The 17486-nt window shown below is 46.6% G+C and overlaps 1 protein-coding gene across 4 annotated transcripts in view; it reads left to right on the top strand.

Annotated features, from left to right (window-relative positions):
• Window positions 1–17486, top strand: part of INSR (insulin receptor) — a 148269-nt gene that overhangs the window by 83809 nt on the left and 46974 nt on the right. For all 4 annotated transcript variants that reach the window (XM_069591149.1, XM_069591148.1, XM_069591147.1 and 1 more), the window contains exons 3-7: window positions 7071–7392; window positions 12919–13067; window positions 13970–14114; window positions 15444–15658; window positions 16827–16953. In XM_069591149.1, coding sequence (XP_069447250.1) covers window positions 7071–7392; window positions 12919–13067; window positions 13970–14114; window positions 15444–15658; window positions 16827–16953 — 958 coding nt within the window. The remainder of the gene's footprint in view (window positions 1–7070; window positions 7393–12918; window positions 13068–13969; window positions 14115–15443; window positions 15659–16826; window positions 16954–17486) is intronic.

The raw sequence follows: 17486 nt of genomic DNA, 5'->3' as shown, positions 1-17486 counted from the left end.
CTATCTTGGAAGTGATTCCAGTATTAAAATACATGGAGCTGCCTCCACTTTCACAACTGTGTACTATTCCATCCCTTTGATCCACATTAATTTATCTACACAGTCTCCTGTCTTGGACCTTTATGTTGTTTACAGGCTTTTGCTGTTGTAAACCCCAAGGGCTAATGTCCTCTAGGGCACAGAATATCCTTGTCTAGGCATCTAGGTGCACGTATGCTCTCTTGTCTGCAGGATAATTCCTAGTGGTGGATATAGGGGGGTCAAACTGCACCTGCTTCCTTTGCTTCATACCACCCCTTCCTCTCTCTCTCTCTCTTTTTCTTTTTTGGCTTCTCTGGGTCTTTGTCGTGTCGTGGGGGCTCTTCTCCAGTTGCGGGCTGTAGCTGTGGCCCATGTGGGCTTTGAGCACAAGACTCAGCAGTTGTGGCACAACGGCTTAGTTGCCCCCATCGCATGTGGGGTCTTAGTTCCCCGCCCAGGGTTTGAACCTGCATCCCCCGCATTGGAAGGCAGATTTTTAACCACTGGACCACCAGGGAAGTCACCCATATCACCTGTCTTAGCCCAACTGGCATTTCTGTAGATTTCTCTCTGGAGAAAGAGTCATTTGGTCAGGAGCCTTCCACTTTACTTCGGGAAGTTCAACCAGAGGATGCCCTCTTGCGGTTTGTTTAGAATTCACTTTTTAATCTCAGTGGGGTGGGGTGAAAAAGCCACTTGAGGTGAAAGTTTCAGGAAGGTAGTGGCTGCTTCTGCTCTAGTGAAGTTGGAGGCCAGGAGCTTTTGGAAACTTTAGGGAGAATGGGGAGGATATTGGGGCCAGCAGCCCAAGGCAGCTAGGGTGGGAGGGTGGGGGATGGGAGATGGGTGGGGGGCGGGAGATGGGTGAACAAGGAAATGTGTGTTTGGAAGGGGGAGGTCTGGGTGGATTTTCCATTACACACGAGTCATGAACCTGTCCTGGGAAGGTCCATAGCTCCTGGGCTTCTTGGCATTTTCTTGAAAAGACTGCCATCCTCTCTGGAAGGAGCAGCTTGGAGGGGAGGGCATGACATTTTGAGCCAGGGCTGCTGTGTGTTGAGTGTGCTGTGTGTTGGGGACTCATTTGGTGTCTATGAACAGGGTCAGGGCAAGGGGAACAGGGAGGGGAGAGTCAGACCTCTCCTCCATTCTCATCTTGCCAAATGCCTGGTTTTCATAATTCAACCTGGGATGAGGGGTGGGTAGGGGGGAACCACCAGTGGCATTTCTGTTAAATAAGATAAAGTACTTGGAAACAGAATGGAAGACACCCAGAGCTACCTTATTGTTATCAGAGTATAGTCTTCAAAAGTTAAAAAACATAACTCTTATGCAAAACAAACAAACAAATCCCCCAACCAACCAGTCAAACCAAAAAGAACACCAGGCAGCACTTTTAACCCTTTAGCAAGGGCACTAGCCGGGATGGGAAACCCAAAGCATTTGTCATCACTAAATGGGTTAAAGCCTCTGCCTGCAATGCGGGAGACCTGGGTTCAATCCCTGGGTCAGGAAGATCCCCTGGAGAAGAAAATGGCAACCCACTCCAGTATTCTTGCCTGGAGAATCCTGTGGACGGAGGAGCCTGGTGGGCTAGTGTCCACGGGGTCACAAAGAGTCGGACACGACTGAGCGACTTAAAAAAAACAAACAAACCAGGATCACAAAGTTAGATATGAGGACGTTACTGTCCCAGGGGCAATAAACCTGTCATCATTGCAGAGTATTTCTTCTCTGGGATGAAAATGATTTACAATATATCCATCTCTATGTTAGCACCTGGCTTTCTGGAGTTGAGGCTCTAACAGAAACAGTAAATCAATCACAGGTAAGTTTCACGGGGGAAGCGGTTGACAAATGATCCAGCCCGCTGCCTGCTTGTGTAAATAAAGTTTTATTGGACACAATGTGTTTGTACCCGTAGGTCTTCTCTGAGGCTGTCTTCACACAGAGTGCCCTTGTTGGGGCACGGAACATATGGCCCGAACATTTGCTTTGTGACCTTTTGTGGGAAAATCTCGCCCGCTCTTTTGCTGGAGAATGAAATTGTTCTCAGCCCTAAGAAGGCAGGGCTCCGGAAGAAGACTGAATGGCCCTGTGGGCAGCCTCTGGCCTTGTGTGTGAGCTTCGGGTCATTTTTTCTTAGCATTGTCTAGGCAGGAAGGTTTATGTGTCTGGGAAGTTTTTGGTAGGTCTTTGCCAACAGCTCTTTTGAACCGAAGTGCTGACCCTCAGAGGCAGCCCCAGCCCAGGAAACAGACTCCTTCCTGCTCACACGTATGCTTTTCCAGAGGGTGGAGTCTTCATGGATCCTAGATAATTGTCTGCCTTCTGGATTGCTTCCTGCCATTGAGTTCCTTTGGTTCCTGTGGACAGATTATTACTTATGATAAGAATACTATTGCCCACAATAACTGCCATCAAACCTACACTTGCCTATCAAATAATCCAGTGCCTTGCCCACATCCCTTCTTTTAGGTGTGAGAAGGAGTTAAGAGGTTGTTATCATCCCCATTTGACAGATGAGAAAACTGAGGCCGTCATGGGTTCTTTACAGAAACCTTTGTGGCATGCCTGTGGGTGGAGAACTATATGGGGGTCACTCCTCCTGACTGGGTGGACCCTGTGGATGCCTGTTTCATTGTTTAAACCTAGGAGTATCGTGTTCAGAGCCAAAAGATCGAAGTTATGGCTTTGGCCTTGCTGGGTCTCAGCTGAGCAAAAAGTCTTCTCTGTGAGATGGAGATAATGTTACTTACCTGCTGTCCCTGCTGGAGTCTTTATTATGATTAAGTGAGACTTTAATACTCCAACACTTTGGCCACCTGATGCAAAGAGCCAACTCATTAGAAAGACCCTGATGCTGGGAAAGACTGAGGGCAGCAGAAGGGGGTGACAGAGGATGAAATGGTTGGATGGCATCATCAAATCAAAAAACACGAGCGTGAGCAAACTCAGGGAGATAGTGAAGGACAGAGAAGCCTGATGTGCTGTAGTCCATGGCGTCCCTAAGAGTTGGACACAACTGAGCAACTGAACAATAACAAAGAATCTAATGGGGGCCATGGAAACCCTAAAGAACCTCCACAGACATTGGTGGGTTAACTCCATCCTGTTCCTGTTAGAGTTTCTTAGTTCTTTCTGGATCCACACAGAAAAATCAGATGATGCACTTGGGTACAGATGCTCCAAATTTTCCATGTAATTTTTTAAAAAATAATATTTATTTATTTATGTTGGCTGTGCCAGCTCTCCACTGCTTCACGAGCTTTCTCTAGCTGCAGGGAGTGGGGGCTGCTCTCTAGCTGCAGAGCACAAGCTTCTCATTGCCACGGCTTCTCTAGGGTGCATGGGCTTTAGCAGTGGTGAAGCACTGGCTTGGTTGCCTCAAGGCATGTGGGATCTTCCCCGATCAGGGATCAACCCTGTGTCCCCTGCATTGGCAGGCGGATTCTTAACCACTAGACCGCCAGGGAAGTCCCTTCACATCTTTTATTCAATGGCTTCCCCCCGCCCCCCACCCCCCACACCTTTGGATTGTGACAATCTTGAGGAGAATTAAAATTCCAGAAAAATTTGCCTAAGAACCCCTTGCAAAGCTTGGATTTTCCCCCTTCTTGACCTATAGGATTGATTTTCATCATATAAATTTCAGCAGCTACAGTCATTCAAGCTCATCGTATTGTGTATAGACATTTTCCTCCTTTTTAAGTTGTAGTCAAGCACCCATGTGGTGAAGGGCATGGCAACCCACTCCCACTCCTAGAGAATCCGATGGACAGAAGAGCCTGGTGGGCTACAGTCCATAGGATCACAAAGAGTGGTACATGACTGAAGTGACTTAGCACACCCACACGCAAGCACCTATTGATTTGATGCTGTCAATGGGAATTCTGCCTCTGTTAAAAAGGGGGTTCTGACACCTGCTACAACATGGATCAACTTTGAGGACGTGCTGTGGTTTAGCTGCTAAGACATGTCTGATTCTTTGCAACCCTGTGGGCTGAAGCCCCACCAGGCTCCTTTGTCCATGGGATTTCCCAGGCAGGGATACTGGAGTGGGTTGCCATTTCCTTCTCCAGGGGATCTTCCCAACCCAGGGATCGAACCTGCATCTCCTGCATAGGCAGGTGGATTCTTTACCACTGAGCCACCAGGGAAGCCCTTAGGATGTGATGCTCAGTGAAATATGCCAGACACAAAAGGACACACACTGTCTGATTCTGCTCATTGGAGGTCCCGAGAGGAGTCAGATCTGTAGAGACAGGAAGTAGATGGTGAGGGTCGGGGGCTGGGGGAGGGGATAGAGGAGTCAGTGTTTCTTGGAGACAGAGTTTCAGCTTGGGAAGGTGAGAAAGTTCTGGGGATAGTTGTACAACAATGTGAATGTACTTAATGTTACTGAGCTGTGCACTTACAGTTGGTTAAGATGGTCAGTTTTATGCATATTTTTACACAATTAAAAAAAAAATTGTTCCTCGTTGCACTAACCGCACTCGGCAGCCACAGAGAAGTGGCTACTGTGTTGGACAGTGCAGATCAAGACGATTTCTGTCAACGCAGAAAGTTCCACCCGACACCGATCCTCATGTGGAAATGTAGCTTCAGAGGCCTTTTAAGTTCCCTGGGTCTGGTCGGTGGTGTCCACGTGGGCCGTAATGTTCACTGCAGCTCTCAAGGGGCCTGGGGATTTGGGGTTGAAGAACATGTCCCAGCTTCCAAACCATGTTTTGTGCTATGCGGGAAGTGAGCAAAGAAGGCATCCTTGGGGAACAGGCTCTGCTTGTGGCCTCAGAGGAACCATCAGTCCAGGAATAAATTTGCTGGCAGCCTGGGAGGGGAAAGCTGGTCATGGAGGTCCAGGCCAGATACTGAGGGACCAAAATCAGGGGCAATCAGGAAGTCATGAGTAGTGAGATGCCAGGAGAAAGAGTGTGTTACAAGCTGCTGGAGAACGCCAGAGTGGAATCCAGCCTTCAGTGGACAAGTTCAGTTGCATCAAATAAGAAACTCCAGGCATGAAATCCAAGCACAGTCTCTGCCCCGTTCATCACCTCCTGCAGGTCACAGCAGAAATACCACCTCCATTTACCTTTGGCACAGTGCTTGCTGTGTATGCAGTTATACTTCTTTTTTTAATTTGAAAATTGTTATTATTATTTGGGGCCTATGCTAAATCTTCAGTGTGGACTGCAGGCTTTCTCTAGTTGCAGAGCACAGGCTTAGTTGCCTTATCACGTGCGGGATCTTAATTCCCCAACCAGGGATGGAACCTACATCCCTGGCATTGGAGGGTGGATTCTTAACCACTGGACAACAGGAAAGTCCCTGCAGTTATGCTTTTAAATAATGAATATGCCTCCTCCATTAGACTCGTGGGCCTAAAGGCAAACTCTGTGGCCGTTGTGTTCCCATAGAGGTTGTAAACATCTGGAACAGAGTAAGCAAATGTGCGTTGAAGCACAAATAAACCTTTGGGACATTTGCTTAACCTCCTCTCAGCTCAGTTTCCTCATTGTAAAATGGAGAAAATGCAGATCAGGATATATCTGTTTATACCAGTACGGCAGCTACGTGCAGGAGCAGGCTTGCTCGAGGCAATTGTGTAATTTTCAGGAAACGTGCAGACTGCTTCTTAAACAAGCTGGTAATTCTGTTTGTTTGTTTCTAGTCTTTTTTTTTTTTAACTTTATTGGAGTATAGTTGCTTTAGAGTGTCCTGTTAGTTTCTCCTGTACGGCAAGGTAAAGCAGCTATACATATACAGATATCCCCTCTTTCATGGATTTCTTTCCCCATTTAGGTCACCACGGAGTCCTGAGTAGGGTTCTTTGTGCTGTGCAGTAGGGTCTCCTTAGTTATCTATTTTATACACAGTATCAATCTTGTGGAAGTGAAAGTGTTAGTCATTCAGTCGTGTCCAACTCTTTGAGACCCCATGGACTGTAGCCTGCCAGGCTTCTCTGTCCATGTAATTCTCCAGGCAAGAATACTGGAATGGGTTGCCATTTCCTTCTCTAGGTTATCTTCCCGACCCAGTGATTGAACCTCGGTCTCCCACATTGCAGGCAGATTCTTTACCATCTGAGCCACCAGGGAAGCCCTGGTGTATATATGTCAATCCCAGTCTCCCAGCAAGCTGGTATTAAAATTTAAATAACATCAACTTATAATTAAAGAAATTAAGTTAAACAGGAAAGAGAATAAATACTTCGTACTTAGCACTTCCTAATCATCCCAGTACCTTTTTCTATGATTGTGCTTTTGAGGTGGCTTGCCACCACTGTTTCTGTGTGATTGGATGTATTATTTAATGCTATGCTACTGTAGATCTCTCGCTGGCTTCGCATTCAGTAACTTTAGGTGGGGTGGCTTGAAAAGGACCCTGGTGGGAATATTTACACCATGGAAATTGGCCAGTGCTCTAAAGCAAGAGGTTCTCTACCCCACTCAATGAAGAAGTTGTTAAACGTTTAAGAGCACATCACTGGCTTGGGGACTGCAATGAGTTAACAGTTATGCCTGGGAGTTGGGACATCAGAAACTAGCATTTTTTAAAATACAGATTTATTTAGTTTGGGCTGTGCTGGGTCTTTGTTGCTGTGGGGGCTTTTTCTCCAGTTGTGACAAGCGGGGGCTACTCTAGCTGGTCTGTGTCGGCTTCTTATTGTGGTGGCTTCTCTTGCAGAGTGTGGGCTCTAGGGTGCCCGGGATTCAGTAGTTGTTGTAAGCAGGCTCAGTAGTTGCAGCTCCCGGGCTCTAGAGCACTAGCTCAGTAGTTGTGGAGCACAGACTTAGTTGCTCCTTGACACGTGGGGTCTTCCTGGGCCAGGGATGGAACCTGAGTCCCCTGCGTTGGCAGGTGGATTTTTTTTTACCACTGAGCCACCAGGGAAGTCCAGAAATTTGTATTTCTAACCAGCAGGAAACATGTGCTGTAGAAGCGAACCGTTGCTGACATGACTTTGTTTGGCTTGCGCTTCCTCCTCTCGAGTTGCTGTCGCGGCATTGGGTAAAGCCATTGACCAGCTGTTTTCTTTCTCTCCCCAGTGTGTCCGACTATCTGTAAGTCACATGGCTGCACCTCTGAGGGTCTCTGCTGCCACAGCGAGTGCTTGGGCAACTGCTCAGAGCCCGACGACCCCACCAAGTGCGTGGCCTGTCGCAACTTCTACCTGGACGGCAGGTGCGTGGAGACCTGCCCGCCCCCTTACTACCACTTCCAAGACTGGCGCTGCGTGAACTTCAGCTTCTGCCAGGACCTGCACAACAAATGCAAGACCTCTCGGAGGCAAGGCTGCCACCAGTATGTCATTCACAACAACAAGTGCGTCCCCGAGTGCCCCTCTGGCTACACGATGAATTCTAGCAAGTGAGTCCTGGGTGTGGGTTCCCAGGGGGCGGAGGGCAGGTTGTCAAGAGGGAAAGGAACATGGAGCTGTTGCTGGCAGCACCACCTGTTAAAACTGTGTGAGAAGCTAGGGTGGATTGGCTATGAGCGAGGACACTGCTGCTGCTGAGTGACACAGTTAGGTCTCTCAGATGCCATTCTGGCCTCCTGGTTTCAGGCACTGGCCTTTGGAGAAGGAGTCAGTGACCTTTCTCTCACAAAAGGCCAGAGAGTAAATATTTTTGGCATCTTGCATACCAAAAATTGAAAGCTTTCTGGGCTTATCATTGGAAACAGAAGTCCCTAGTTTCATATACAGTCCTTTATATGGCCTGACTGCTCCCACTGATGGAACTGTCTATCACAATCCAGGTCAGAGCTCAGATTTTTTTAAGTGTTTTCTCCGAACTGGGTCTAGATCGTGTCCTGAGGTTAGCCTGGAGTGCAAGGAAGAAGGACTCAATTCTAGATTATTCTCAAGGCTTTGTTGTTTCTTGAAGGACAATACCATCAAACCATTTCCTACTATTTGGGTGAGAAAAAGCAGGGTTTTCTCTCCCCAGGGGTGAGTCAGATTTCCTCCGCACACCTCAGACTTTCTGTTGTCGCTGTGAGCTATTTTGGGGGCTTGGGGCTGGAACAGAGTTTTTAAAAAATCCATTTCCTGGTTTATGTGTGGAGGGTCTGAGGAGAAAAAACTGCCACAAAACAACACAAAAACAAATCAGAGATAGACGCACGTCAAGGGGCCTTGAGCTGACCTGCTTACATAAAACATCTTCCCTCTTCAGACTTGGAAATGAGCCAAGTCAGAGTGTTCTGGTGGGAAATTTTATTTCCCTGGGTGGGGAGGGTGGGAAGGAAAACAACCTTTATTCTGGCTCCTAGGAGCTGCTCTCTGAGTGTTTGTGAAACCTGCAAGTAGAGTATGTTTTGTTTCGCTCTTTTTTGATAAAACCTATCACGTGGCTTTGTGGACCAAAAATAGGCTCCTATAAATCACCTTTGCATTCCAGACAGAGCTATTTTTTTTCTTTTTGGGGGCCAGTTTATCAGTAAGATTGGGAAAATGACCATATTCCTCTTGATTTATTTATTGTTTTCATGTTTGAAATAAAGCAAGGCTATTAACATCTTCCACTAAAAGACACTGGCTTTAAATAGAAGAAGGTTGGGTTTCTTTTTTTTTTTCTGATCATAACAAAGATATGAAAAATAGAGCAACTTCCTTTGATGTTTTCCTGATGGCAGTGGCCCCAGGATTGAAGCCCCAGGAAATTAACGTCTTGTCCCATGATGCTTGGGACCTCTACTGAATGAAAGAGGGGAAAGAAAGGGATGTTAATTATGACCCATTCTGGCAGTAGTTGAGGGCCTCCCAGGTGTTGCTAGTGGTAAAGAACCCGTCTGCCAGTGCAGGAGACGTAAGAGACTTGGGTTCGATCCTTGGGTCAGGAAAATCCCTTGGAAGAAGTCATGGCAACCCACTCCAGTATTCTTGCCTGGAAAATCCCATGGACAGAGGAGCCTGGTGGACTACAGTCGCATGGAGTCACAAAGAGTTGGACGCGACTGAAGCAACCCAGCACACGACATGGCAGTATGTTACTTTGTCAGTTAAAAAAAAACTTTTTTTCCTTCTGAAGCTTTTATTCAGTGTGGTCATGTTTTCTTATGTGGTTTGATATCAAATGGGGCCAGATATGTTTTCTTTCTTTCTGGTGGCTTTATCTGGGAAGGAGTTCTTGATGTTTTTATAGCAGAGGACTGTGAACCCATGTGGGTTCACTATATTCCACCCACAGTCACTCCGAGATACCTGGTAGGGTGCTCTTCAGTGAGATGAGGAGTATTAGATATTTGGGGTGCATGTTAAGTGTGTGATGGGTATGGGGCATCCCTGTCCTTCCCCCTCCCACCCCCTACCCACCTCTAGAATTCTTTGCCTCTTGATCTTCACATGGCTGGGTTTCTCCTGGTCACTCAGGGCATCACAACTTAAAATTCACTTCCTTTGAGACTTCTTTCCTGTGTGACCACCCCGCCCAAATTAACCATCTGGCTACTCTTTGGCACATCTCTCCACTTTAACTCTTTTGGTGCTCTTTACCACTAGCTGATATTTTCATTGTCCGTTTGTGAATTTTCGCCAATGAGACCCTGTGCTTCAGAAATGTATCAGCTAGCTCTTGCTGTGTAACAAACCTTCCCGGTACTTTGTAACTTATAGCAACACTCATTTATGGTTTCTATTGATTTTGTGGGTCGACCGGAGGTTTATGTGGCTCGGCATGGGTCAGCTCTGATGGGATGGTGCAGCCTAGCCTCTCATACCCTGCATGGGCAGCTGGGGCCTCTCTCCATGTGTAGCCAGGAACCGCAGGCTTTAAACAGTGTAAGTACTTCTTAAGCCACTGCTGTCTCACATGTGCTAATGGCTCATCAGCCAAAGCAATTCCGAGGGCCACGCCCAGATTCCAGGGGTGAGGGAGCAGACTCCACTTCTTGGCTGGAAGAGGACATGTGGGTTTCCCACAGGGAGAGTTGGTTGTTTGTTCACTTGTGTGTGCCTGCGGTTTACAACCGGCATTGGCAAAGGGCCAGATAGTAAATATTTTCCGCTCTGAGGGCCATATGGTTGTGGGTACTCTACTCTAGCCTTATAGAGTGATAATGGTCATAGATGGTACTCAACCCAGTGGGTGTGTTCTGATACAGTGCTAGTTACAACAACAGGTGGCCAGCTGGAGTTAACCCATGGGCCGTAGTTTGCTTATCCCTGGCCCGGAGGATCATCTGTCGCATGATAAGTGCTCAGTGAGTATTTGTAGAACCAACAAAAGAACCCAAACATTGGGTCATTATTCTTTTTCCACCCCAGCTGCTCTGACACCAGCTGGGTGTACTACAATAGTTGTCAACATCAACCACCTGGAGTTGGCATCGGACCCACAAGTTAAAGGCTTGGTCCTCCACCGGACTGGCTTTACTTCACACGCCAGCCACACTTTGGGGGTCCCCAGGGCAGCCACGTGGGCACTAGTGGTAAAGAACCCACCTGCCAATGCAGGAGACATAAGAAATGCCGAGTTGATCCTTGGGTTGGGAAGATCCCCTGGAGGAGGGCATGGCAGCTCACTTCAGTATTCTTGCCTGGAGACCATGGACAGAAGAGCATGGTGGGCTACAGTCCGTGGGATCGCAGAGTCAGACACGACTGAAGCGACTTAGCACACGCACATGCAAGAGCACCCACACTGCTGATTGGTTGGCTATAAATTTTGAGGCTCCCACAAACCCACTGGGTTCAATAATTTGCCTGGACAACTCACAGAGCTAAAAGAAAAAGGCTGTTAGTCCAAGCCTATGGATGGTAGTACCCTGGGTTAGGGTGCCTACAGAGCTCAACTAAGCATACATCACCTATAGCGAGCTCTGCAGACACTGCCCCCGGGAGGGCAGCCTATTTATGGCTGGGCCAACTCTTGCTGCACTTCAGCAAGAAACCATCAGGGAACTTTAAGGAACAAGGTTTGTTATTCACAGGTCCTGGAGGCTCACACAGTGAGGCCATGGGAAGGGGGAAGGAAGAAGGGAGAGGGAGAGAGCCACACACAGAGGAGAAGAGAGATGGGGGAAAGAGAGACAGAGAGAGTCAGAGAGAGAGGAAAAGAGAAGGAGAGAGGAAGGGAAAGAGAGGAAGTGGCCCTTGGGAGGTCTGCTTTTTTTAGGGTCTGAGGACGGAGTTCTGGGGTTTGATGGCTTCACTCTGTGGTGGATTTAAAGCTCAAGAGCAGGAATTGGGGCACAGGAAGAGAGAGGCCGGGTCCATCAAGTGGTCAGTTATCTAGGTCCCTCAGGGCTTTCTGAAAGAGGGACCTTCAGGGGTGGGGGCAGCCTTGTTCCTTATCTAGTTGTTTTCGTTACATTTTACTCAAGACAGATGTCTTTTGAAATAGATGCCTCAGCAGTCAAAAAGCTTCATGTCAGGCACTTATGATTACAGCTTTATTATTAAGGAGGTACGGAGGATGAGGGCTGGGAGAGTTCCAGACACAGGGCTCCCATCCCCTCGTGGAATCAGAAACATCAGCCCTCACAGCACAGCTGTGTGCTCACCAACCAGAAAAACGGACTGAGTTGGTGCCCAGAGTTTTTCTTGGGGTTTTGTTATATAGCTGTGATCGATTGAATCCCTGGCCATGGATTTGAGCTCCTCCTCTCTCTGGAGGTCAAAGCGATGAGGCAACCCTCCAAATCACACATTTGACCTTTCTTGTGACCAGCCCTCATCCTGAAGCAACTAGGGGGTCACTGCTTCATTAGCACAACAAAGATGTTTCTATCACTCAGGAAATTCCAAGGCTTTTGAAGCTCTGTGCCAGGAGCTGGGCACCAGATGTGTTCTTTATTATACCACCATGACAAAGCTCCTCCTGCAAAACTGAATAGGCAGAGGTGTAGAAATAACAAGGGTACCAATGATACCACTAGTAAAAAATGATATCATAGCAAAGGACGAATGGTTTTTGTTTTCTGTGTGCCAGGTACTTTAAATGACATATATCATTCAGTCATTCAGTCCTCATCACCACCTGCCCTGTGAAGCAGATACTCTTATCATCTCTTTCACAGCGTGTGTGCCTGCTAAGTCACTTCAGTCGTGTCCGATTCTTTGCAATCCAGTGGACAGTAACCTACCACTCCTCTGTCTATGGAATTCTCCAGGCAAGAGTACTGGAGCGGGTTACCATGACCTCCTCCAGATGATCCTCCCAACCCAGGGATCGAACCCAGATCTCCTGCACAGCAGGCAGTCTCCTTCATTGCAGATGGATTCTTTACCAACTGAGCCACCAGGGAAGCCCAGTTGAGCCACCAGGGAAGGTCAGACCGCACACAGAACAGCAGACATCCCATCACCTTGAAGTAGCAACCTGAGTACCACTAGTTGGGGGTAAAATCATTAGCTCTGCACAACTGGCCACTATGGTTACGTCAGGAGTCCCATCGATTCCTTGTAATAGTGTGAGTTCTGTCTCCAGGGTAGTACATGATTCTCCATGGGGTACAGTGGGAAGTCCCTCTCTTTGGGGTAAGGCAGAAGCCCCATCATTTGGGCATGAGTACCCTGACCTTGGGATAATGCTGTAGAACCTGTCACCCTGGAGAAATGCCCTAAGCCTATCCCTTTAGACAGTGGTTCTTATCTGGAGGGGGCTTTTTGCACCTCCTTCCCCAGGGGACAATGTTTGGAGACATTTTTGGCTGTCATGCCTTGGATGGGAGGTGGTATTAGCATAGTATGGGAGCGCGGGGCTGCTGCTTAACACCCCTCATGTGCAGGACAGCCCCCAAGAGTGGAGAATTCTCCAACCTCAATGTCAGCAGTGCTGCGGGTGAAGCGCGCTGCCTTATGGTTGCTTGGGACCCTGTGCAGCACGCTCTCTGCTGTGTGTGTGTGTGTGTGCGCGCGCGTCCTGATCTTTCTCCCCACTCTTTCTACAGCTTGATGTGTACCCCTTGCCTGGGCCCCTGTCCCAAGGTGTGCCACCTCCTGGAAGGTGAGAAGACCATCGATTCAGTGACATCTGCCCAGGAGCTTCGAGGCTGCACCATCATCAACGGAAGCTTAATCATCAACATTCGAGGGGGCAGTGAGTGCTCTGGGGGGAGGGGTTGCTGCCTCCTGGGATCCACTCTCCCTCTGAGCACACCAGGACAATAACCTAGAGATCCATCAGTGGAGTCATGCAAGGAATAATGTGCTTCCAAACTTGGGGTTCACAGCTCAGTCCTGGACCCATCACAATATTGTAAAGTAATTAGCTTCCAATTAAAATAAATAAATTTAAAAAAATGGAATGCCTGATGTCCCAACTCTCAGCTTGGAAAATAAGAATCTTGGGGTGGGGACAGGGAGGTGGGCAAGGAGGAGCAGGGAAATGGGGCCAGGACTGAGCTGGGACATCAGGCATTTCCATTTTTAAAAATTAATTTATTTAATTGGAGGCTAACTATTTTACAATTTTGTGATGGTTTTTGCCATACATTGACATGAATCAGCCACAAGTGTACATGTGTCCCCCATCCCAAACCCCCCTCCCACCTCCTTCCCCATCCCATCCCAAGCAGATAGTATGACCTCTTTTGCAGGTCTGGGGACTGTGTTTCCAGAAATTCTGTCCCAGGCAAAAAGTATTCCTTTGTTTATTTATTCAACAAACGTTTATTGAATACTCACAGTGAATAAGGCCAAGTCCATCCATGGTGGATCTTGCAAATAAACAAATGAATGTATAATATAAACCCAGGCAGCAGTTCCTGCATTGAGGGCAACAAAGCAGGGGGATGGAGGGGTCGGCTGCATAGTAAACACATTCAGCTTTGCAAGCAGGACAATCTCTGTCATAACCACACTGCCTTATAAATGTGCTTGGAGCTGGGCTCGCAAAAATCATTTTCAGCCTGGAAGTTAACTCTTCACCATGGGGAATTCTGGAAAGGTGAAAATATTTTGGTAGAAACCCACTGGATATTCATTCTCTCCTTTCCTTAGACAACCTGGCAGCTGAGCTAGAGGCCAACCTTGGACTCATTGAAGAAATTTCAGGATATCTGAAAATCCGCCGGTCCTATGCCCTGGTGTCACTTTCCTTCTTCCGGAAGTTACGTCTGATTCGAGGGGAGACCTTGGAAATTGGGTATGTGGGCCTGATGCTGTATCTGTGGCCTCACTAGGAGGTTTGTGAGTTAGAAAATCTTAGGTTTTTTTCTGTCAAGACATGGAAACAACCTAAGTATCCACTGATGGATGGACAGGTAAAGAAAGCATGATGTATGTGTGTGTGTGTGTGTGTGTGTGTGTATACTAAGTATCCACTGATGGATGGATGGGGGTGTGTGTGTGTGTATGTGTATACTAAGTATCCACTGATGGATGGATGTGTGTGTGTGTGTGTGTGTGTATGTGTATACTAAGTATCCACTGATGGATGGATGAGTAAAGAAAGCATGGTGTGTATGTGTGTGTGTGTGTGTGTGTGTGTATGTAATGGAATATTATATAACCATAAAACTACCTTTTTTGCCAAAGGTCACACCTTTCATTTGGATTATTCCAATGACCTCCTTGCTGGTTCTAGAACTACTAGGGCCATTCCACAGAAATATAATGCAAGTCACATATAAGACTTTAAATATTCTAGTAGCTACATTTTAAAACTTTAGAAAAAATAGGTGGAATGAATTTTAATAATGCATTTTACTAAACCCATTAAATCTGAAATGTTATTTTGACATGGACTCAGTATCAAAAAATGATAAACAAGATATTTTACATCCTTTTTTTTTCATGCTAAGTATTTGAAATCTGTGGGGGTTTTTGCTGTTTTTTTGTTTTTACTTCTGATACAGTTCAGAAGGGCCACATTTCAGGGGCTCAATTGGCAAATGTAGCTGGTGGTTTCTGTGTTGGATAACACAGGTCAAGCTGCTGTCCATTTCCCATTCACCATATCCTGGTGGCCCACTCATAATTCTAAGGTGTAGGTCTCCCTGAGTTACTGAGTTGTTATAAAACCTTCAGTGGCCCCCCTCTGTCTACCGAGGAAGCACATGTGTTCTTGGTCTTGGTCTAGCATGCAGTATACTAGAGGGTTTGGCCCATGGTATCTCTTCAGTATTGCCTTTCACCTGTTGTTCAGAACAAGCTAGTTTGCTCTTCCCTGAGCCCAGCTCAGGTGCCTCTGTGTCTTCAGTCTTGCCCTTTTGCAAAACCCATATCTCAATCCGTCACACTCTTGCCCTCCTCCCCTACAAGACTGAGCTCAAGTATCTTCCTGGCCTTGAAGACCTCCTCAGCTTCCCCTATACCTCTCACCCTCCATTCAACACGTCATGAGTATGTGTCAGGCAAGTGGTTAGAACTGGGGGTGGAGCGTTGAATGAGATCAGTTCCAGCCGTGGCCCCACCGTTTTGGAGGTGGAGATGACAAGCTGATGAATGATTGGGCCTGTGTGTGTTTCCATAGGAACTACTCTTTCTACGCCTTGGACAACCAGAACCTAAGGCAGCTATGGGACTGGGGCAAACACAACCTCACCATCACTCAGGGGAAACTCTTCTTCCACTATAACCCCAAACTGTGCCTGTCGGAAATTCACAAGATGGAGGAAGTTTCAGGAACCAAGGGGCGCCAGGAGAGAAATGACATTGCTCTAAAGACCAATGGGGACCAGGCATCCTGTAAGTGGCAACGCTCTCGTCCTTTCATGGACCAGACAGTGTGACTTTCCCTACCTCCCCCACCACACTGGTACCCAGGGTGGGTGTCACTTACCCGCAGTGAGCTAAACCAACTAAGTGTGCATTAGACTTTCTGAAACACTGAGGACAAGTGTTGTACACGTTAATCTCTTTGCCAAATACCAAATGCAATGCCTGATGCTGGAAGATGCCGCATAAGCGCTGAATGAATGAGTGAATGAGTGTCATCCCCTTTATTTTATTTTATTTTATTTATTTATTTTTTTAGTTTTTTATTTTTTTAATTTTAAAATCTTTAATTCTTACATGCGTTCCCAAACATGAACCCCCCTCCCACCTCCCTCCCCATAACATCTCTCTGGGTCATCCCCATGCACCAGCCCCAAGCATGCTGTATTGTCATCCCCTTTATATATATGGCCTTGGCTCAAATGCTACAGTAAAGTTCTGCAATTGCTACAATTGGAGGCTGAGAGCTGACCACCCTGCTGTGATGAGTTTTTCTCTTGAAGAAATAGCTGAGCATTGAGGTCCAAGGCTTCCGTGATACCCTCATGTGAAGCTGTTTTGTTATGAGACAGTTTGGTCCAAACTGTGATAATTCAGGGGAGGGAGAGAGCAAGGTTGGGGTGGAGCTTAAGGGAGGGTTTATATTCCAGGGAGAGGGAATTACTGTCTCCAAGGCATTGTCTTTCCAAAGAGTGGTCACTCCAAGATATAATGATCTGCACTCTCTCTAAGCCCAGTCAGCTTGTATCCATTTGCACTGGAGTTACTTTTTCTGACATGAGGATCCACATGTAAGACAAATTGCGTTAGGACAAATGTTATTCTTGAAAGTGTCCTTTTCCCAGCACCAACTGGCCACTTGTCCTTCCCTGTTGGTGGCAACCACAGTTCTTTAGATGAGCGTCTGGCCAGTAATTGACTTGCAGTTGGGGCCAACCTATATGATCTGTTCTTGCCTCTGAACAAGGGAAAGGCACGTGGAAATGAGACCTCACTAGAAAACAGCAGATTGCCATCTTCCTTCTTGTGGATTCTCTTGGAAGTATGGGATCACCTGCTTTGGGCTGAAACAAATTATTTAAAATTCTGATACTGAGTGTTTTGGTTTGTTTTTTTTTTTTTAAAAAAACCTTTCTAGGTGAAAATGAATTACTTAAATTTTCTTACATTCGGACATCTTATGACAAGATCTTGCTGAAATGGGAGCCGTATTGGCCTCCTGACTTCCGAGACCTCCTGGGGTTCATGTTGTTCTACAAAGAGGCGTAAGTAGAAAGATAAAGAGGTGTGTGTGTTACATTTGTGCTCAGAGGTTCCCCCACTGAGGTTCCTTTCTATCTCCTTCTTATCTGTGGAATAAATATCATAGATCCCTTGGTGGGATCTCACCAGTTGATGGTGTATCAATAACATTTCTTATTGTCGAAAGCCAGAAATTGAAGCAGGCAGGTTTCTTTTGGAGGTTTAGACTGGGCTATCTCCTATAGAAATATTCCGTTTTGCACCTTGTACGTACATCTCACCAGACATTCTCAACAAAAAGTCACGAGTCTACTTAGGAGGTGTTTTTTTTTTAAAAAAAGTCTGCTTAGTATGTGTCTTAGTAGGTATTTCTATTTAGTAGGTATCTACTTAGTAGGTGTCTTTTTTAAAAAAAAGTTTATTTTTAAATCTATTTTAGATTTTTTCCAACACAAATAATTATGGTAAAACAAACATGAAATTGATCATCTTAGTGATGTTTAAATGTACAGCTCAGGGGCATTAAGTATATTCGTGATGCTCTGTGACCGTCACC

Source organism: Ovis canadensis, chromosome 5 (genome assembly GCF_042477335.2).
Source record: "Ovis canadensis isolate MfBH-ARS-UI-01 breed Bighorn chromosome 5, ARS-UI_OviCan_v2, whole genome shotgun sequence".
Lineage (NCBI taxonomy): Eukaryota > Metazoa > Chordata > Mammalia > Artiodactyla > Bovidae > Ovis > Ovis canadensis.
The sequence above is the reverse complement of the archived record's forward strand: the minus strand, read 5'-3'. Positions and strand labels throughout refer to the sequence as shown.